Here is a 23,059-nt window from a genome sequence, read left to right as displayed (position 1 = left end):
GGAGAAGCAATGGATGATGGCTGGTGAATGCATATTGGGCTGTGGTGGCATCAGTATGCTTCTGGAAGATTACTTCAGGGAACGCTGGTATATGTATGTGTCTTTGGATTAAATGACTGTGGCTTGAAATCTTATGTGCAGAACATAGTTGTGTTTTTTACTTGAACTCTGACTGACACACAGAAGTAGAGTCAAAAGAGAGGCAGCAGACGAAGTTGCAAACCTGTTCCCTCAGGCGCTTCTCTTCGTATCTTGTGCGCTCGTTGTTGGCTTTGTTCAGCCTCTCATTGATTTTCTTCTGTTGCGCAGGGCCCCGGCCAAAGAACACGTAATTTACAAAGGCATATTCAAGCAGGGCCAGGAACACAAACACAAAACAGCCCATGAGGTAGACGTCGATGGCTTTCACATATGGGATCTTTGGGAGAGTCTCCCTAAGGTGGGTGTTAATTGTTGTCATGGTAAGCACCGTTGTCACACCTGAGTACGGCAGCACACACAGAAACAAACAATTCAGCATCAGACAGAAACGGCACTGAATTACACTGAAACATTTTCATAGACACAATCTGACAGACATTACTGTACTTCAGTGACATAGCATTGCATACAGTAGTATAGTATAAATGGTAGATTGTAAAAAATACAGTATTTTAAGTTAAGTCCTACATAATGTACAACAGCATTACTATACCAGCCAAATACACCAATATCATCATAGTATCATATTATTATTACTATGGATTTTGCTGTTACAGCTGGTTGTCTAAACCTACTTTATATACTGTTTCATTTACGGTAATTTTGTGTATTTGTACTAAAGTGTGAATCTGTAGACTATCAGGTACCTGAAGGTGTGGCATTCATAAAGTGTAGTTAAAAGTAAAATATTAAACAGTAAAGACTGGAAATACTAGTGTATAATTAAAACACTCCCGAATTGTAAATACAAGTGTGTTATGATGGCATCTGTTATTAAATCATTAGCTCATTTGTATTAGTGATTCTTCACCTATTCTTTTTATTCTTTACAATAATGGCACATATTTCATGATGCAAGCATATATTTGTTAATAAAACATGTTTTCTTTTTATTCTTTTTTAACAGCAGTCAAGTTCAGTCTGTTATTATAGATATTATAAAAATGATAAATTTTTTGTTGGCTTCTGTGTGGTACAGTATCTTAAGGTAGGTGAGATGTATTTATGATCATCAGTGGATTTAAACAGTGAGGAGTTTTAATAAGGCAGTGGTGGCTGTGTCTTACCCAGGGCCACTCGAGCTGCAGAGGCATCATAATTGATCCAGAAGGAGACCCAGGAGAGGATGGTGATCAAAATGGAGGGCATGTACGTCTGCAGGATGAAATATCCAATGTTCCTCTTAATCCTAAAACTCAGTGAAAGCCTCGGATATGAACCTGTAACGGAGAGCAGATGGAGCGATAGTTGAGAAAAGAGCAGGGCACGAGAGGAAAGGGGGCAAGAGTTCCAAACTCTGCACTTTGACAACACGCAGGGTAGTCATTTCTCCATTTGTTCAGATGGAGCACTTAATTTCCCCAAAGCGATGGATTCCTTTCCAGGGACAAGTTCGATTCCAATTAAACATGGCAGAAAGTCGCAAACACGGCAGATTTTTCTGCAACCCCCTATCTCAGCAGGCAGCTCCAGCATCCCACTGAGAATTGTCACAGAGAGCTGCTCTGCCTTTCTTTTGCACTTTCTCTGTCCTCTAAACATTACCAAAAGGGCATTTTAGAGGGGCATAATTGCAACGCGTGCCTTGCCATTACACTAAAAGATGGAGAGGAGTGAACAGAGTGTGGTTGTGAGGTGGCAAGTCATTCGATTTGCGCATTTTTTCAGTAATTTATCAGCTGTTTGTGCCAAGGCATTAATTGTTCCTTTGATTGCACTTTAATTTAAACAACCACAGCAATACAATACTGATCCAAAAAGCAATATAAACATCTAGACTGGACTGGATCCTCCAGCTACAGAGATATGTTTCAGGTTGTAAACTATACAAATTGCTCTAAATAATAGTTAAATTCTGTTGTATGTACTCTATCTAGAGTTTTTTGTCCAATATGTCACCAAAGAAAAAAGACCTGCGATAAGTGTGATGGTTTTAATCTAAAAGGCTGTTTGCCACGAGCAACACACAATGATGAATGACCTCATCATCTCCAGGTTCCTGTAAATCTTTTAATGAATCAATACCTTAGCATACATACTTCATCAAGCCTGAGACAAACGCCTTAGATCACCCAAGTACTTTGCAGAATAATGGTTGCAACAAATGTTCACAGATTTCATTAAACTCAAACATGAGACTTACACTTGCGTTTTACTTTTGCTGCGTGTGACACAAAGTTTTTAAATCATCCAGACAAACATCTTCTCTCGTGTATAGAGACCAGAAAAAGGTGAAAATAGGCCCAAAACCTGTCAAAAAGTGCAACTGTCCAAAATGTTAGACCTAATAAGAACTTTTGAGATCACTGCAGCGAATATGTTCTGGATTTGCTACATATCTCATATAATCTGTATATACACTGTGCTGGACTGGACTTGAAAATGTTCAATAAAAAGAATCTAAAAAAAAAAAAACTACAACTGACTTGGCGCAACTTCTTTCCTTTTCTTTCTTTCACAGTATATAACCCTGACCCATGTATAGCCTACATATCTAATTAATAGCTTTAAGGGATGATAATTGGCGTACACGACATTTTTAACCTTTACAGTAGCTTTTCACTGCAGAGCCAGACTTGCTGTTCCTGGCAGTTACTCTTTACACCAAGCTAAGCCATTCAGCAAACAGACATCTCTCTTCTTATCTGATTTCCAGAAATGTCAAATGATTCCTTTATGTAAAATTCACAATATCAAAATCTGGAAACAAATGAAGTATGAAATTCTGTATTATCTGTTGGCGCTATGTCAAGTAATGCATGACAGAGGTGAGTTAAATGTACAGCCATTTGAAAATTGATCAGAGAAAATACTAAATATCAATATTCCCAATTATCTTTTAATAGAAATACAGGAGATTGCATCATAAATACCGGTAGTGATGATGAATTACGCCAGTGAAAAGCCTCAGTTACTGTAAAGATGGGTGTGTGAGTCAATGTTTGATATCTTAGTTCCACGCTGCTTTTTTTTTTTTATGTCAGCTCACATTTTACAAATATGTGGAAATGGCCACCTACAATCTGCTGCACTGAAAAGGAAATTGTGTTTCTGCATGACCCAAATATAATCAGATTCCCCACAGTGACAATGACGTATTCACTGATGCTTACACTCGAAGCGGTGACGGATGCAGAGGTGACCAAGTAAGAATAAAGCTGTGTATATAGTGGACACTCACAACCTAATTACAAATGGAAACACTTTTTTTTAAATCTTACCTGTAATAAACCTGACTTCCTTTGACACCAAGCGAACATCCACAATGGAGAACTGAGGTAACTCTAACTTGTCCACACCCGTCACAGCCTTGTCGTCTCCTTGCCAGAAGAATACGATGTCATCTGTGGTGTATCCATCTGCGTAAAGTCAAGACACATTCAAGGGGAGAAAGAGAGAGAGAGAGGGGAAAATAACATGAGAGTGAGTGTAAATGTGATGAAGAAACAATGATTAAAGTTTCTATTTTAAGTCTGCTGCAGGAGTTTGGATAATGAGCGGGGGTCGCTTTGACAAATCACTTATTTTTCTAACTAACATGCATTATTACAGTCATTCTGAGCTACCTCACGACATATGTATTCTTGACTTTTGGAGCCTACTGCGCTGCGAAAATCTGTGACAAAAACAAACATGGCTTTATAGTGTTTACCTTGAAATTTAAATGGCGCCATTGAGAAAAGAAAAACACAGAAGAAAAATGTATTGTTTGCAATTCTTTGTTCCTTTGGGCACTAACAACGAAAATCAATTACTCTTTTTTTTTAACTGACTGCACACATCATCTGTTTTGTAATTATTAGCCTCTCCCAAATGGTTGGATTGTCCGTTTACAGTAGAAGTGCACTTTCAACAGTCTGCATGTCTACAACTGGGTGCTAGAGATGGCTCCGTCAGGCTGAACTGAGTACAGATTATAATGTGATTTAACATCAACCTGTGAAGCAACTCAATCATTCGCCATTAGAATATTGACCAAAACTTTAATTCTTGTATTTTTCAAGTCAAAGTTGCAGAGAGAGGAGAGAAATGAAATGTTTGGAGGAGTGATTCTGTTTTCTCCTGTAGCATCAAAGGAGGAGCCTGAAAAACACGACTTCTTTGGTAGAAAACAATCCTGCCAAAGACTTAAATCAGTGCGTTCCCTGCAATCACATGCTCCACTGTCCAGATTCCTGTGGTGTTACAATATATCACTGCATGCATTCCTTACCTGCGTGAATATTCATTAACATTGTATGCTGCTTCCGCATAAAATCAACTGGCAGCGCAATTGAGAGTGACCACAGCGGTAGATTTATGCCAACAGGCCAGTATGCATTCACTGCAGAGCCATTCCTCAGCGCGGGAAGTGTTACTACATTTCACATTCTACTGCCACACGTCCAGATCTGGATGGCATTAAACTCACCAAGGGACCAGGATTCATTACCATTAAATCTCTCTCTGAGGTTATAGGCTAAGGAAATGTGACATTGTCCATGAAATTGAAACAACTGCCTGCCTAATCAATCAAACTGATGGCCAATGTGCACGACCCCCACTAATGCAGAGCACTCCGTGAGCATAAACAGCAGATATTCTAGCAAGTTTTTAATTCATGGCATATCCATATTTCAGTGCTTACTGAAGGCCCTGGGGGTAAACACTGCAGTTTTATCTCGAACAGCAACCACAACAAATATCTGGCGTATTGAGCAAGCGGGGAGTGATTGATGAAGCGGTCAATGAAAATGATCAAGCAAATACAACTTTTAATTACACCACGAGCACATTTTTCTCCTGAATAATGATTTATCTAAATTAAAGCATTTGAAAAAAATAATGCTGTGAAATGACTGTCAGTTAAGTGCAGTAACTGCATTTCTGCACATTTCTTGTTACAGTACATCCCATAATAATCTAAAAAGCTCTCCAGCCGCTCTGGAGGAAGCGTTTTAAACACTAAGACAATAAGCCTGATGATGTCACCAGGGTCGTCTTGATTTGGGTGCAGAGATTACACATTAAGGACAGAAAGCCTCTCGGGCTATAAGAGTGGTCTCACTAAAGAAGTGCTGTTGGTTGCATTATGGGAAATGTAGGAGCCAAAGCTTTTGAAGCTTGACCCACACCTGATCTCTCCATCAGGATATCTTGGCCTCTTGACTTTTTTTTTTTTTTTTTTTCAGAAAATCCAGCCAGTCTGCAGTGCCCCTTTGACAGAATGAACTACTATATTATAACTATATTCTACAAATTAACTTATTCTTAAGTCAGTTTAAAGGGATAGTGAAATTAGTAAATAGTCAAAATGAAAAGTGCAAAATTGTGTAATTTGGACTATTTATTTTTTCGTCATCTTGTCTGTGAAGCTCAAACTGGCCACTTTCTTTATCTTTAATATAATAATACACTTTATCATAATAATCCAAATCCTTGTTACTTGCATTATGTTAAATGCATTAGTAGCTAGTAATACATCCCATGTATAAATTACTTATTAAAATGATGATTGTGGATGTGGTGAGTGTTAGGCAATATTAAACTATATTTATTCAGACATTGTGTGACACCAGTGTGATTTGGGGGTTAGGAACCATATTGCAGGTCAAGTAATCAGTTTGCCTTCAAAGATCCAGGGGTGGCCCGAACCCAAAACAGTCACACTGAGGGAAGAGTAATCAATGCACATCATTAAGCACCATGATTTCTTCCTTATTTCTCAAGGCAGTCATCAGGTAAAGCATCTGACAAATGGCAAACAGCTCACTCATGCCTCCTCTTAATTATCACACACACACACATTCACTAAAAAAAACAAACTTCAGTAATGGTCATATTTATGGTGATTTTAAAATAGTGATCAATCAGTTATAAAAAGCTCTCTGGTAGTTACGCTTATTGTTTTTGAGGGTTGGGTAAAGCTCAGTATAAAAGAAAACACCACACGCGTTCTTCTGCATTACTCACAGCTTTCAATTTCCAGGGTGCAGTTCTGTTCATCCAGAGGGTACCTCCTCAGGTCCATCATGCAAGCAGCAGTCGTGGTTATTCTAAGAAGGGAACACAGAAACACAACTGAGACTTAAGCGATACAGAGAGGTCAAGGTGACCACCAGCTCCACGTTTGTTCATGCAACACTTTTAATGCACAATGTGTCCACGATGTTATTTTCTGCCTCTGAACAGGAACATGAAAAGAGTTTGAGTTTGGTGACGTGTGTGATTCTGGCCGTCAGAGTCTCAGTTTGGATCCCTTCCGTGTTGGTTGTTGTTGCAAACTCCTTCTCTCCAAAACAAATGGAATAAGTGATTAAATCCGGTCAAAACACAGAATAAAGTTCACAATAAAAAAATGAATGTTCAATAAAATCTTTCTTCCGGCTAAAATACATAACAGTTAAAAACAACCAACACCTACAGTAAAGTGAATCACCAGTTGATGAAATAGTAATTATTTGACTGTTTTCTGAAAACATGCCATGAGTGCATGAACTCAATAATTCATGACGAGCTTTTAAGGCCTTATTGTGAAAATGTTTTTTCCAGTACCACATGTACGTATGTTAGTGCACACTCAGAGGTCGTTGACCTCTTAAACCTTTTAAGAATCATTAAAAGGGAGCAGAGACTCGGTTTGCGAAGGCTGAGAGAACAAATAATTGCTCTCTTATGCTAAGACTTTGCTTTCTGGGTGACTTGAACTTTTTTCCCCCTACTTTTCCAAAGACTCTTAAACATGATTCATTTTTTATGTTTCTGTGAGTAGTCTGGAGATGTCATTTCTTTTTACGTGGATCACTAAATGTTCAGCCTCAGTGTGCGGTTTTGTCAATGTGCGTTATTTATTGCTAGTTCTGAGATATGCATTTCTGCCAGGTAGCTCTGGGAATGATGTATGCATAGCTGTATATTAATGTCAATAAATCCAGCAGCCCAGCAAAACAGCTTTGGCTACAAATTATACTTGTACGGCTCTTTGGCATTTAACTTATATTTACCGGTGCAGCACATTTCGGTAATTACATTTCTGTGGTTCACACAGGCTGGTATGTGTTCATCATACCAGCAGTCATTCACTCACCACCCTCCTGTGTAAATGAAATAGAGAAATTAATTTTCAGCTCATCATCTCTGTGTCAGAAGCCAGCAGCACGTTCACCAAGAAAGCCTGATGCGTGCACGCCTGCACGGTGTCTGTCGGTGTGAGCATGTTTGATCCTGATGAGGGTGATACGAAATTTAAGCCTATTTCACATTTTGGATTCATTATTAATCATGTTTTAGTCAAAGCCACCGACTCTGCTGCAGTTTTACACCGATGCAATAGACAAATGTACACAGACATCTACAGCAGCTAATACATTAGGTAATACGCTGTTTGCATTGGATATATAATGCTTGAACATAGAGTTTATAAATTGGTCATGGTGGGGTGAGCCGAGTGGTGTTAGCGGGTAATTGGAAAACAAAATATGTTCTACACTAAAGCTGATTGGGCCAGATTAACACTCCACAATGTGGAGGCCTCTGGGTTTCATGAGAGCAGAAGGCACCGGGAGGATAAAGAAAATAATACATAAACAAAATGTGTGACAGGTATGTATTTATTATTCACAATGACACTGAGCTGCATTCTGCTGCACAAGCATTAAGCTAGTCACAGTGCATCCTGTGTTGCTCCGTTGTGCTTCACCTCCCCGCTGCCTCACACAGCGCTCCTCTGCTCAGAGCGTGTAGCAGGGCTACTACCCACACACACACTGACAGGAGGACATCCCGCCTAATCACATTATAGGAAAGGTCACATGGCAGTTACGATGTTCCACTTAAAAAAGTTGTGCTGTGGACGTTTGTTTTACTTAAAAAAAACTAAAAAAAACAAATGGGTGTTTTTTGGAATGGAACACCATAGGGCAAAGCAACGGATGGAAAAGTATCTAAAAAAACAAACAAATTCCAGCTCACACTTTCCTCCATCATCGGCTCCAGTCTTCCATGTCAGATCCTGCAACTTCCTCACTCTGCATCATTAAAAAAAATCTAAACAGACTAAAGAAATATATTTCACAGTGTCTTCAATGACAAACTGTAACATGTCTCAGAGACAATTGTGACTATACGGAGATCCACTGCAGCAAAAACGTACAAGGAGGCTTTCACATTCACATTTGCTTCATCAGTAGTGGATGCGTGGATATATTGATTATGCTTTTATAAGAGAATGAGAACTTAAAACAGAAACAAAATGTTTGTTGTATACAGCAAGTTGAGTTTTGTCGCCACTTTTAATCTGGGGTTAGTTAGATGGGTGGGGGAGGGAGATGTGTGTTTGTTGTTTATATAATGTGACTTGCAGCTAAATGAACTTCAGTGTTAAATAACTCACTTATGTGATTCATCATGTTATAGATTTAAAAAAGACAAAAACAAAAAACAGAATATATTATAGGACAAAAATCAAATCATTCAAACAATGGTTTAGATATGCATACATACAGCTAACCTACAACTACATGTAAGAAGAGAAAACAGTTAAAACTGATGAGCAGAAATCTCTAAATGAACCAAAACTGTTCTAACTTTGGCATTAAAAAGGGTCTTACTGTAATGTAGGATCCCATCATTCATAGTAAAAAGCTGAGTGAGAAAAGGTCCTTTAACTCTAATGACAATGACCTACAGAAGCTAAAGGTATCTACCAACCCAGCCTATGTAGCCTACTGTACTCTTACATCACTATCGAGCAAATGTGGGCCTAAAGAGTGTAATATGGTGAAACAATAAGTTCCAGTTGCATCTTACTGTAGAAACTATGAAGACATTTAAGATGCTATAACAGAGCCCAACCAATGTGCTGCTGGAAACCTGAAGCTGTGTGCGCTCTGTGATCACACACAGGGAGACATATCCTGTCAAGAGTTACAGTCACTGCTTTTTAAAGAAAATACCCGTGGTACAGTAGCGTAGTGAAGTAGTGAAATCGTGGCGGAGGCAGCGGCTCGGAGTAATGGACAGAAATGAATTCTTTGCCCCTTGGCAGAGAGAGGGAAAAAAAGCCCCACTACGGATAAAATTGACTTTTTATGTGACACTTAACAAGTCAGGAGAGCGTCATCATTGAGCAGGCACGAGCTGGGACGGCTCACAGCGAGGGCCTGGGATTTGGAAATGTCAGCAGATGTAGGTCAGCAACTTAGAGTCCCACCAGAGATGGTCAGCAGCAACAGCAGCAGCAGCAGCAGCAGCCCAACGCTCAGCAGTCTCAGCGCTGAGTCCGTTCCACAAGCATATGCAATATTAGCTGCTTAACCTTTGTGAGAGATGGAACTTCCTCAATGCCATTACAACGCAAAACAAAGGAGTAAAATCTTACAATCACATGTGCATTCCTCTCATTGTTCCAGGACTGTCTTGGCTCCTCTGACTGTGTATCATGCCAACAAAGCACGACCACTAAAAGCAGCCTGGAGGTGGATCCCTGGAAGCCCTGCGCTACAGACGGGGAGGTTTCTCAGATATGTGAGAAATAGTTTTGACACCTACACAGTCTACTCCCGTATCCTTCTCTGTCTGTGAGGTAGCTTGCTTACCAAACAAAGATCATTGTACTACACAGTGTTTTATCATAAACAGAGGGACATGAGCGAGCTGATTAACAGGAACAGGAAAAGAGAAAACACCATCTGGCCGAAGCTGAGCTCAACAAAGTCCACAATGCTCTCAGGAGTCAGGACACCGGTGCACTACAGAACTGGACGGTCCTCTCCCTAATGATGATTCAGCCTCTCATCTCTTTGGCAAGTTAGAAGACCTGCTCCGTCATGCAGACCGGGCTCGACACTTTCTACTGACGCCGACTTCTTTTATTGATGTTTGGAACGACTTTCTTTGTTTGCAACAAACCAAACTCTCTCCTGCACCACTCAGCAGTCCTCGGCCTCCTCCCTCGCTCCTCCCCACACAGAAATAAAGCACAGGAGTGAAATCTTACTACTGTATATCTCACTTACACAAAAATGTCAATTTATGCAACGTTTTCAAAAAGAAATTAGGTCTAGAGGACAGCAGTTGGCAGCAGATTCCCAGATTTGATTTGGACCTAGGAAACACACTACGAGATCCATCTTTTGATTTGCACAATCAATGACCACTCTGGGGGAAGGGAGTTAGGGGCAGGAATATGCACTCTAACACGCTATAGTCCATATGTTATAGTCATATATCACATCCCTGCAGTGGTGGGAGAAAAGCCCAACTATTTTCTACAAGAAAAAGTCAGTGCACCACATTAGAGATCCCTAGTGAATGTACAAAATATCCAAATGATCCATTCTGCAGAGAAATGACTTCTCAGTGACGTATTATTTTATGTGCTATATTCGATTATTAATATTGATGCATCAAATAAATGTGCAACATTTTACTGTTGTTGTATAGCAGTATAAAGTTTAGATCAGCCCCAACTCAGAGGCTCGGCCTCCTCCGAAGTGTCAATCTGAGGTGGGCATACGATAAATAATGAAGGTTGGAAAGAGGCAAAAAATCGCACTTATTTCGTAATAAAACAATAGTAACATTTTGTTTTTACCACTTTGGGTGGCTGACAATTCATCTGAGAGGAGTAACTAAGACTGGACCATGAACTGAAACGCTTACTCTGAAATGGAAGAGCTGTGTTGTCTGCAATTGTCAAACACCATTAGTGCATCAAAATTTTGAAATAAGCCGTTACCCTTCTCAATAATCCTGATCGCATGTTTGACCGATGTGGTTGCATGCCCCAGATGAGTTTCAAACCCCAGTCTTCCACACCGCTGATGACGATGCAAACCGTTTCGCCAAGAGGTCAATGACCACTTGGCAGTCAAGTTTGCATGTCTTTTTATGGTGCTTTTATAGTGAGTTTAACTTCAGTACCGCTTACCGTCACTTCACCTCTCGGGTCCCTCGTGACTGTTAAGTGTCTTTACCCGCAGACCTCTGTTACACGTGTTTTTTTTATGTAAAGAGCTAAAACATTGATGCATTTTGACTAGTTAAGCCACAGAATAAAGAGTGACGGTGCAGAGAAGGCATCACTCAAGATCCAACATGAGATCAGTGGATGAAAAAATTAGGACACAGTTGTAAAGCAGAGATAGTGTGAGCTTACACTTAAAATGAACACAAAAATAGAACTGGTTGATCAACACAGCGCAGCTCAGATACAAAACAGTGAAAGCTGTAAAAAAAAAAAAAAAGAGAGAGAGAAAGAGAGGGAGAGAGAGAGAGGAGAGAGAAACACCAGCATCAGCACATTTCACAGTGAGTGGATAGGTGAGAGCACAGTACAAGGTGCAGCAGTGTGTGTAATGTGATTGTCCACAGTTTGTATTCTACTGTGCTCATGAGAAGCACAAGGGACAGATTCAAACAGGCGGCCTTTACAAGAAAATGCATTTAAGACAACAGATAGCAACGATGTGAGAGATGCAACATTCAAATGTACTGAGAATACGGCGTAAAAGTTTCATCTGCTGTTCCTCAGAAAAATGTCCACACAACCCTTGGGCAAAGTCAAACATTTCAACAAAGCGATTTAATTACATGCTTACAGGAGGCTTTGCAAAGGTCCTAGAATCACCACTGCATGTAGATTACGCTGCGCCGCTAATCACTGTACACTGCTGCAACAATGGTCTGGAGGACACATCCAGGGGTTTGACACCATCTGCCATACACCATTACTGCAGTGGGTGATGATAACCGTGAACCCCTGTGTAGTATGTCTGAGGATGAGATGTTGGAGGAATGGCCGATGCTAACATCCTTAGCCTTCTGTGTCATGCAGGCACAAAGCCAGTGGAGATGCAAATGCAGGTGCGAAAGCCATTTTCTTCAGGTTTTTACGATGCCTGTGCCTGTGCGCGCGGTGCTTCTGTGGCTCCAGAGAAAGCTGCGTTATGTGCCAAGGTGCACCGAGTGGAGCAGCTGGGGGCGTTTATTCAGATCAGGTGTTGTATTGTAATATTGGTACTACTTTGGCATTAAAAGGAGCCTGTTTCCACCTGCTTCTATTTGGAGGCGGCACAAAAACGTTACGTTTTTCAGCCAGTGCACATTTAAAAACAATCAAAGTTACATTTTTATAACCCACACGTGCTCAAAGGAAATAAAAGGCCCTTGTGTTTAAATTATTTTACTCCCTGTGACCATCAAACAGCAGTGAGAAGGGGGGATTATAGGAGCTGATTTGATTGGCTGAACAAAGTCTTTATGCTGATGACATACCCCTTTTACCAATGATATATTCACATGGCTCCAGATCTTTCTTATGGTTAAACCATACTGCTATGGGACAGCTACTGCTGGACATCTGCTCACCACTTTGCCCATGTCCATGTGCAACTGTCCCAGACTGTATAGAGCAAATGTTAAAGAATCATTTAGTAGACAGACGTTTGCAGCGTTCCCCAGCAATGAGACAGCATTTTTACTCTGTTGGTAATCTAACTTGTGAAGGGTCATAACAGGGCGAGAAAGAAAAAAAAACTTTTTCCATCATATCCTCCTTTAGTGTCAGCAACAATTCAGTAATTCAGATTTTGTGAATACTGATTATTGCATTAATAATTCATCGCTTCGTATGATCTAAACCTTGTCACTGCCATTTCCTTTTATTCCTAGAACAAAACACATTCCTCGCTTCTTCGCCGCCATCAAACTACTTTTACTTTTAGCCACCCCCGAGGGATTTTAGATGGGTCCCTCCGTGCACATTAGACTTGACTGAATTGTCTTATTTGTCAGTGATCTGGGACATTCAGGTGGTGAGCATTTTGAACCTTTTTATAGTCACTCCGGGTCAATGAATCTTGGATTTCAAATCACCCCTCACCTCTTCCAAAATAATAATTTTTCTTGAGCCACATTTAGAAGTTTGCAGACTATTAAGTTATTAAATAAAACATCAAAGTCTGTTTATCGTTACCAAAAATAAACCTGTCATATTGCATCCTGCCACAGGACCAAAGTGCACATGGTAGCAGAGGTGTTCTTGTTTTCCTGGTGCCTCATGGGATCTACTGTTATCTTGTTTTTTTTCCACTGGCTGAAATACCGTCAGACGACAGAAGCTAATGACAAAGATCTATCTAATTAAAACATATCATATGTCTGAGTCTTTAGCTGTCTATCTCAAAAATCACCCCGCCCTTCATCTGTCAGTTACAGGAACGGCTAGTTTTTTATTTCATTTTTTATGTTCCTTGTCAAAAAATCATTCAACTCCTGTTTTTGCTCTCGATTTTTACTTGTGACACCACCCCTCCATTTTCCGTACCTAGTAATAGTGTTTATAGTCACAGCCTCTCCCGGCACGGATGGAATACTTCCCTTGTACTGTGTGACCATATTTTCTTTCGGGGGCATCATGCATGTTTTGCATTATTAAATGATTCCAAAAGTAAAATTAAAAAAGACATGAAAAATCCATTCTTTCTCTGTACTGAACCAGCTTCCATTTCTGGGTAAATCCCAGCATGCACTGGGAAAGGGGGAAACGGTCTGTTGCTGGGAACAAGAAGACAACTGTACTCACATTAACACCTTGGGACAGACAGTCCAGTTCACCTGACCTGCTTTGCACTGGAAGAGCAAACTGGAGATATGTGGAATATGAAGCAGCACAAATGTAGCTAAAATGTGATCAACAAGTATGGGATAATGCTAATGCTAAATAACGTGTAATGTGGCAGTGGAAGAGTCATCAAGTCAGTGTCACAAGAATATCTACCCAAAGTTTGCATTAGCTGCCGTAAACCACTGGTCGTACCAGATTGAGTTAAGCTGTAGCAGTGAAAGCCCTGAGTGCCCTGAAGTGAACAGCGCTGCCTTTTATTGCTCATGAATTCATCATTTCAGTTGTAAGAGGAAGAATGTATTGTATGAGTTCTTGTTTAAAAAGTCATGGAGTATCGTAACTCACATTATTTTAGAACAAAGTTGCGGTGATGCACTGTGAATGAAGTGATGATCTGACGCTGAAACCTTTTCCTTAACAGCAGTCTTTTGTGGTCCATGTCTGTCAATTTATGTTATTTTATAACAATACAACTCTTTTCCTTTTAGTAGTAGCAGTGAAAATGGCTACCACTGCATGTTGAGGTTCACCGACACCCAGCAGATACATGTTAAAATGGAGAGAACCAAAGCAGATGTGTGCTCGCCACATCCTGATGAGAACTGCTGTAGAAAACCACCGGACTAGACAAAGACCGTGTATGAAATCAGTGCACAACTGTTTACAAACGTGCTTACCTCAGCCCATATAAGACGGTGCCATCAGGGTGCAGTCTGATCATACGGTTCTTTACTGTCACGCCATGAAGAAAGGACTTCTTGTCATTAAGGAAGTAGGTGTCAGGGAGCCACAGCTGGTCTGCTACACGGTTGTCCAGAGTCAGGTTTAGGTTCAGCTCACCATAGGCCAAACGCTTATCCTGCCAGCTCTGCTGGAAATACATTGTGATGGTGTAGTCCTGGAGAAGAGAAACACTTCAATAAGTCACAGACAAAAACAACTTGGTTATACACAAGGTTATGAGTTACCAAAAAAAAAAAAGGTTTCTGTTCCTCTTTTTGTTTCTTGCCAGTGACTGATGAAACCAGACATAGAGATTGGAGTCAGAAATCCTGGATATGGTTTATTATCGCAGGCAAAAAATAAACAGTTGTTGAACTGATGTCAATCCTAAAATCACAAAGGACACATAGTAACATAACAGAACAAGTGGTGCAAATAAAAATCACAGTGATATACTGTAAGAAATTAAAAATCCCTCCTTTTATCTTTACCACAAAACAAAATACAGAAGGCTAAAAGACAACTGATGAAACTGTCAGGAATAAATAAATGCATCTACATCAACGTCTACACCTCCACCTCAGTTTTTTTTTTTTTTTTGCAATCATAAAAACAAGTGAATGGGCAGCGAACCAATAAACACAGCTGTTCTCATGCTTGTGTGCATTATACTGTCACAGCACGAAGATATAATGTCTGCCAGCTAATGCATCATTGGCCCTGTGACCAGGACTCTACTGTTTACAGTGAGTGACATGAAAAACAGTGCACAGGCTTGATATAAAACCTACGCAGTACAAAATTAAAGAAAGGACTAAGAGAGATTTTAGTATGTCGACCACTTGTTGCCTCAGACTTTTCGTGTAATACAACTCACAGTATTGGCAGTCACACTAAATGGACTATGAGCACTGTATTCACTGTTTCATTTACAGGTTTTTTTTCCATATCAAGTGCAATGCAGCCTTGATACTTCAGTCCCATTGCACAACATCCTGCAGTACATGTTCGAGCAATATGCTGGATACCAAGTAGCCCTTATCTTAATTTATTAATGACACAAAGTGCGTTGTGTTGAAAAATGTCACCTGTGAACAAATGATTAAACACCAAGCTCCTAATGAGCACCGAACCATATTGTCGATAAACAAATCAATCAACCCCCTCATCAATTTGTCATTAAAAATGAACAATTTCCATTGCAGACTAAGGGAGGGGCACTTTAAACTGGTCTGAAAAAGGCAACAAACACAGACAATCTACTATACAGCAAGCTCCATCAAGTGTCTGCATTTTATGTTTTGTTTTAATCTATCAGAGCTATTTGTAATCTAAACCCTGATTAAATTTAAAGTGAGCACAATTTAATTATGAAGACTCAGCATCTGAAATCACAAGCAAAATCCAGAAAATACATAAAATAAAGTATGCTGTGACATGTGCAGGGTCATTTAATCACTCCAGACACAAAGCCAGACAAAGAAATAAAGAAAGACAGAGAGGGAGGATGAAAACAACACAAAATGGAAAACCATGTGGGAGGAACGAGCTGCACAGCGACTGACTGTCACACTGAGTGAAATAAAGAAAGTGCTAAGAGACAGAATGACGTCATCGCTCAGACTCCAGCCATATTGCCTTCCTCACTACTCACCCTGAGCCTCGAACTGCTCTCAAGTCTGTGCCAGAGTCCAAGGAGTACTGTATGTGTTGCTCTACTTCTTGCACAACACTGAGCGGATCATACTGTCACCGATCAATATTTCTATTTGTTGTGAAAACCACGGCTGCATTCATTCATTCATTCAAAAAAAAAAAACATCTTTCTCCGCCAACACAGGTCAAACAAGTCCCACAAACACCCCTCTAGCAGCCTTCACGTGTGGGAAGCCAGTGAGGGATCATGGATCTGTTGGATAAGGCATCTGAATGGGTGTGTGTGGGAACTGCTGCAGGCCTTCAGATTTCAATAGTAGAGTTGGCAGAAGAAAAAAAAGACCAGACAAGAACTTACCATGTTTACTTCTGAGATGGAGTCGATGCTTGCTATGTTGATGCTCATTCCTACGATGACTGGAGGACCTGAGGACACAAAGGACAATGGTGTCACCTCAAAAGTACAAAAACAGATCACATAATTGGACAGCTGCTGCGTTTAGATAACTGGTTTATTTTTTCAGTTTATAATGGAATTTCGGTTATTTAAGTTCAATGAAAATTCTTAAATGGTGCAGTTGAAGTTTAGATCACCAAAAACTCATCATTCAAATTAATCATTTCAAATTTAAAAAAAAATCATTCTCAAGGGTGAAGAAATTGAATTTTTCTATCTTTCCTGCAAATGAAGCACTGAAAATAAGTGTGAACAGTTACAAACAGTTAAAACACTCTCTGCTACAGCACTGTGCTGCAGGAAGAGGACGCACAATGGTGAAGCAAGATCATTATGGAAAACACGAGATGACCAGAACCAAGAGGCAGGAGCAGCAGAGTCTCCAGATGAACCCGACACATGGTGAAAACGAGTGCAGCACATGCTTGGGAACTTCTGCAACAAAACTTAAATGTGTTCATCTGCTAGAGCATGAATTATATTCAATTTAGTTCATCAAAAACTACAACAATTCTTTGTTCTTTTTATATATATATATATATATATATATATATATATATATATATATATATATATATATATATATATATATATATATATATATATATATATATATATATATTTTGTTTAATTGTTCTCTTTTAATTTTAGAGATATTGATTTGTTGAATTTTGTCAATTTAAATAACAGCAGGGAAATTAAGGGTGTTGTTCATCTTTTGACCAGTAGTGTATATTCACGTGTTTCATTACAGCGCTGTTGCAGTGAGAGCTTTAGGGATGTACTGCACCTGTACATGCAAGGTCGTTTTTTCCCCTAACACATACAAATTGTTTCCTCACATTAATCCACAATGCAATACAGTTTAAAGGCCAACATCAGATAGATGATTATGCATCATCTCCACGTTCAACTATACCTGGGAAAACGGCACTTTTAAGTACAGTACTTCTCTTATACAGTGGCTACTCTCAGTGTACAGTGACAAAGCAAATTCAGATCTGTTCGTGCTGCTGCTAGAACAGAAAGTAAAGATCAGTTCCTCTGAGAAGCTTATGAAACAACACTGAGAAAATGCACTCATCCATACTAATTTGTAGGCTATAGCAATTCATGTAAAGGAACAAGAAGAACAAACCTTGCCTCATTTACATGATTACGGTACATGCTGTAGACATGTAAACAGCAATGCACATCTACTCCCTTACATGTAAACACTCAGACCACTTCAATATTCAGACAAGTTCAGGTTTACATGGATTATCCATTCACAGTGCCCATGTACCCCGCAGTGGCTGAAACCAGTAGCCAGTGACTTCAGACATAATGTGAGACTGTACGATCATTAATAGCAGAGATAAACCTGTACAAAACCACTCAATTTTAGGAATAAATCAACTGATGAAGAAAGATGCACGCTTACACTATACTTAATAAATACCACGATAGATTTCCATTCGCCATGTGCTGGGGTATTCCCTGCGCCTCAAGCTCACCCACATTTATTTAGTTTGCTGGTGTCAGCTCTTTTCAGATTATCCAAACAAACTTTGGAATATCAGCACCACACTACAACCGCAGCTCATCTTTGGTCAACACAGACAGCAACACCAGGGAAGCTGGATGCAGAAGTGCTGGAAGGGCTGGAGACTAGACTATGTTTAAACTACACACAGTGTAGCTTGTTGTTTTTGTTTCTCTGCTCATCGCTCGTTTCTAGCGAGAAGCAAAATAAAGAAACTTGGCACCCACCGCTGGAGAAGCTGTTACCCTGGGCAGTGGTGTTTGGAAATGAAGAGTACGAGTCTTATTTTTTTTTATTTTGACAATTCCTTCTCCTTATGTACATCTGTAGTCCTTAACGTCCTTAATAACCGTTCATGTTCCCTCCCTCTTTGAAGAACCCCGTCAGCCTATCAGGCCTCAAGATGTGAATTGCTGACACAGATAACAGAAACAGCAGAAACATTGCAGTGACTGGTTCATGTGGAAGTGCTGAATATCCAGATAATGTTCGATGGGTATTATAGTGGAAATGACATTAGCATAAGGATCATAAACAACACAGAAAATGGCTCTACTACAGTGCAGCCCTTATTGCATCATATCATCCTGCTCACTGGGAACAGAACCTATGACCTTCTACTGATATGAAGGATGGGGGATGTTTATATGTGTGTGGGTTTGTCCTGCTCCAACTCTGTCTGCATCCTTTTCACTGACCTCCCTAAATCCAAAGGATGAAAAAAGTAATATTTGTTCTGGAGCATCTTTTTAGCTCATTGACAATCTTTTCTGCTCAATGTGACTGTAATGATCAGAGAGGAACCTCACAATATTAAACCTATTTTTGATGTTCAATTTTTTTCATGTTGACCAGGTCACCGGTATAGCATCCTTATATAGTTTGTATGTTTTATGTGAAAACAGCAGGTTTAGATACAGACAGTTATGGCTGACTCATTTCTGTGCTCACCTGATGGATAGGCTGCATGGGTTCACAAAAAAGACAGAGAATAAATGTAAAAAAAGAAAAAAGATAGAAAGCCTCAAGATCTTATAGTCTTCTTTAACTGGATCAGATCTACAACCTCGACTGAATCCTCTCAAAATACAAAGCTTTGAAATGCAAAAAGACTGAAAAAGAAGATTGTGACAGTAACTGTAGACAGCAGGAGTCACGGTGATGATTATAGGTTGAATACGTATCAGAGCTTATCAGAGCGCATAAAGATTTACGACGTATAACAACTCCTAAATATAACCCTAATCTGTCCAAACGCCTCCACCACCCTGAAATAAAGATGAGAAGAGCAGGACAGGGCTACACAGCTTTACCTCTGATTATTGGATGTGTCTAAAAATACAGTCCAATCAAAGCTGTCAGTCTGCACTTTACCCTCCCTGACTATAGTCTTTATCATTGTAATAACAGCACCGACTCTCGCCACCTAAAGTGTGGAGCTCATTGCTAGAAACATTAGTTTGAACAAAGCATTTCATTGAGAAATGTTTATTGTCAGACACAACAGGATCTTTGTCATACTGACCCGGGACAGAGCTGTTGTGATGCAACTTACTGTAGCTGTACTGTCACATTGTAACGTCCTGAGTTTCAGTGGCAGCTGAGTTGTGGGCAGTTTGACAAAAGGACACAGTTAGTTGACTTCTCCGGCTAATTCATGATTCTCAACATATCAGTTGTCTAAACAGGCTTGTTACTCATAAGCTTTGTGAGCTCTGAAGGAAACAGTGGACCATCCTGTACTTTCCTTACAATCCTGAGGTATTAGCGTCAGAAAACGCTGCCCCCGAAGCCTGAGGGCAGACAGTCGTGCCTGTGCTCATCTATGACATCACAATGTAAGAGACATGTACAATTTCTAATGTAAAACTCACAACTCATCTCAGGTTAGCCATACTGAGTGATAATAGTATAAGTCTATCATGAAAAGAAGTTAAACTGAACACTGTGATGTTATGAAACTGGCTCAGATCTGTTACTGCTGTTGGGGTTTATATCCACATCTCTAAATGGCTCAGATCAGCTCCTTCCATGGGGCCATTCCTGGAGGTTTTGGTTAATTATGATGTTTCTCTTCAAATACTGGGACTAAAATATTAACCAGCACTTGACTGAAAAGGCCCATCTATCCTCTTTCTTATATTCTGTAATCCTACCCTCCACCCCCCGCTCCTCCCACTACCACTAAATGCCCTGAAGCCTTGTCATATTCCCTGACCCATCTCCCATCGCTTTCTAAAAAAAAAAAAAAGGGGGTGGAAATGTAAGGCCATTTTCCATCGCACTTTGTGAAGGCAACCAGTAACGGTTTTCCCCAGAGATGTCAAAGTACATTTGTTCGCTAGATGAAAACAGAACGCACCAAATCTCTCTCTCTTTCTCTCCCGCTGCATATTTTGACCCTGCTTTAGTGAAACAGCAGCATTCACTTTGTCACCACAGCTTTCTCAAAATAAAACTGCTACCTGCACTTGCACTTCACAAGTTGTGAGAGGAACAATGCTCATCTATAAAAAAAAAAACTACTTTACATCTTTAAATAAGCACGTCTCTGCTCATTTTCAACCAAGAAAATGCTTCAAGTATTTACAATTTAATTCTTTCAAAACGCTAAGAAAAGTCACACAGAACTGCAGTAATTAAAGATGTTTTTTTTTTTTGTTCGTTTATTAAAAGTTGAATTTAATGGGGATAAAAAGAGAAAGTGAGAGAAAGATCATAATGTCCCCAGGCAAAACATATTATCTGTGAACAATTAACAGATCAGTGTGTAACTTCTTTTCCAAGAAGCCACTGAACGTGTGTCAAACACGCTCTGGTCATCCAGCGTCACAGTGGGAGCATCGTCCAACAGATGTCTGCTGATGGGCTGGATATAGATGTGGTAGGTAAAAACAAAACAGAGGAAGAAATAACATGCAGTGATCTTTAATTATCTACCAGTTTTGCCTCTTGACCGTGTGTGTGAAACTGTGGCACATGGGCACAGGGACAGAGCTCGGCGGCTACAAAACATTTGCAGCATTTTGACATAATGAAAGGCGCCCTGTGTGTGTTTGTTGGTCAGTAGTGGTGTAGCACAGTAGGCTAATGGTTACATGTTCCGCCAGCATGCACATGGCAATGAACATGAACACGAACAGACTACAAAGGGTGTTAAAGAATTAAAAGCACTTGTGCACTAACAATGAAGGAGAAAAAGATGAATATGTGCAAACTTAAAGTTATGGTTGGTAATCATGTTCAGAAACATGTTTTGTTATACTGGTGAAATGGTCCTTCTATCCTGAGAGTAAGCAAAAGGAACGAAATTAACCAGACCTCTGTGGCAGCTGCAGGTCTGACAAAACTCTGACCAATCCATGCTTTTCGCTCCGAAAAGGAAAAACCAATCAGATGCCTTCATGTCTAGTTCTGTCTACGCCCAATCAAGCTGCCGTCTCTCCCTCCTCTCACGTTTGCGACCAGAGTCTTCACCTAAGTCTGCAGAAAAGCCACACTCCAGTCTGATTGGCAGCAGTGTAACTCTGGCAATGCGCGTTGGGTGTCTTCACCTACGTCCGCGGAAAGGTGAAGGCGTGGCTTCAGGGAGAAGTCTGAGGAAAGGGGCTGGGACTTTTGACCTGTGTATTATCAAAATGTGGCCTGATAGAACCGTTTTTCCAGAATCTCCAACCTTTAAGACTAAACATCATCACTGTATCTGTGAGAGCCTTTTTTCCCATTCATAAACTGATGGATATAATAACAAGAATGTCTGCACATATTTAATAGCTCATAAGAGCTTTAAGATATGGTGAGATTGCAGCGAGGCATATACGTATATGAACACTTTCATTATGCTTACGTATATTCTTTGTCGACTTGAGGAGAGGACTGACTCTTAAAGCTATGGCTGACAACCTGTTAGCTTAGTTTTAACATTAAATTGTCCATAGGTAACTACATCTTCTCATACCAACACCTTTAAATCTCTCTTAACACATTTTCTTGTTTAACTCATATTGGGGAAAAAAAATCAAGCATAAAAACAAAACAAAACAAAAAGCTGCAGTTCGACTGAGGGTTACATGCTGGGATATTTGGCCATGAGCAGTAAAAGAAGTCTTGTCCTCGCCGTGAGGTTGCCAGGCAACCAGTGGAGACTTCAGGTGTTTAACACTCTCAACAGTTATCTTTCAACAAAGGATGACACCCCACGTTTCAGTAACATACTAATTATACTATAATTACCTAATATTTTCTGTAACATGTAAGTAGAAATGATTAAACAGTTAACCTCTTCCGTCCTGCTGCTGTTCTAAGTCTGTTGTGAAAGAAGATGTACAATTTTACACTGTGAGTCATTTGTGTGATGACATTTTGTGCCACACATCTTGTTGGAAATGGTATTACCATGGCAACAAATCCACTATCCAATTGCTGAATCGGACAGGTATCTATCATGCAGAAAGCTTTTTTTTCTTCTTTTTTTTTTTAAAGCCTGCAAGAATGATTTGCCATTTGTTACTTTGACTTCCCATACGGCTTATTTGGTTGTTTTTGATTCACACGGTGAGGAAGAACACTCGAAACACACCGACTTCCTGTCAGAGTGAGTGACCAGTAAAACTGCAGCTGATGTTTCTACATGTGTCAACACGAGGAGACTGACAGTCTGCTAACAGGGTATTTGATAATTGGGTGTAAAAAAACTTGACTATCTTATGTCAGTAAAGCAGCTGGGGTGTTTTTTCACTAGTCATTCATGCTCTAGTTTTCTTCACTCAGTTTGAGCAAACAGGCTGTTTTGGGACTGTGCTGACTTAGTTAAGCTCAGGAATATGTTTGGCTAAGCTTGCAGGTGGTTAACTTATACCTAATTTCAGTTCATCTGAACAGATTTATCAAC

The 23,059-nt window shown here is 39.9% G+C and overlaps 1 protein-coding gene across 1 annotated transcript in view; it reads right to left on the bottom strand.

Annotated features, from left to right (window-relative positions):
- The window catches only part of gabrb4 (gamma-aminobutyric acid type A receptor subunit beta4), a gene marked incomplete at both ends in the record, with an annotated part of 45,992 nt that overhangs the window by 1,152 nt on the left and 21,781 nt on the right, over positions 1 to 23,059 (bottom strand). Inside the window, 6 exons of the mRNA XM_083986210.1 lie at positions 224 to 480; positions 1,269 to 1,421; positions 3,423 to 3,560; positions 6,154 to 6,236; positions 14,485 to 14,705; positions 16,545 to 16,612. Coding sequence (XP_083842336.1) covers positions 224 to 480; positions 1,269 to 1,421; positions 3,423 to 3,560; positions 6,154 to 6,236; positions 14,485 to 14,705; positions 16,545 to 16,612 — 920 coding nt within the window. The remainder of the gene's footprint in view (positions 1 to 223; positions 481 to 1,268; positions 1,422 to 3,422; positions 3,561 to 6,153; positions 6,237 to 14,484; positions 14,706 to 16,544; positions 16,613 to 23,059) is intronic.

Source organism: Trachurus trachurus (assembly GCF_905171665.1).
Source record: "Trachurus trachurus genome assembly, chromosome: 14".
Taxonomy (NCBI): Eukaryota; Metazoa; Chordata; class Actinopteri; order Carangiformes; family Carangidae; genus Trachurus; species Trachurus trachurus.
This window is presented reverse-complemented; position numbering and strand designations above follow the sequence as displayed.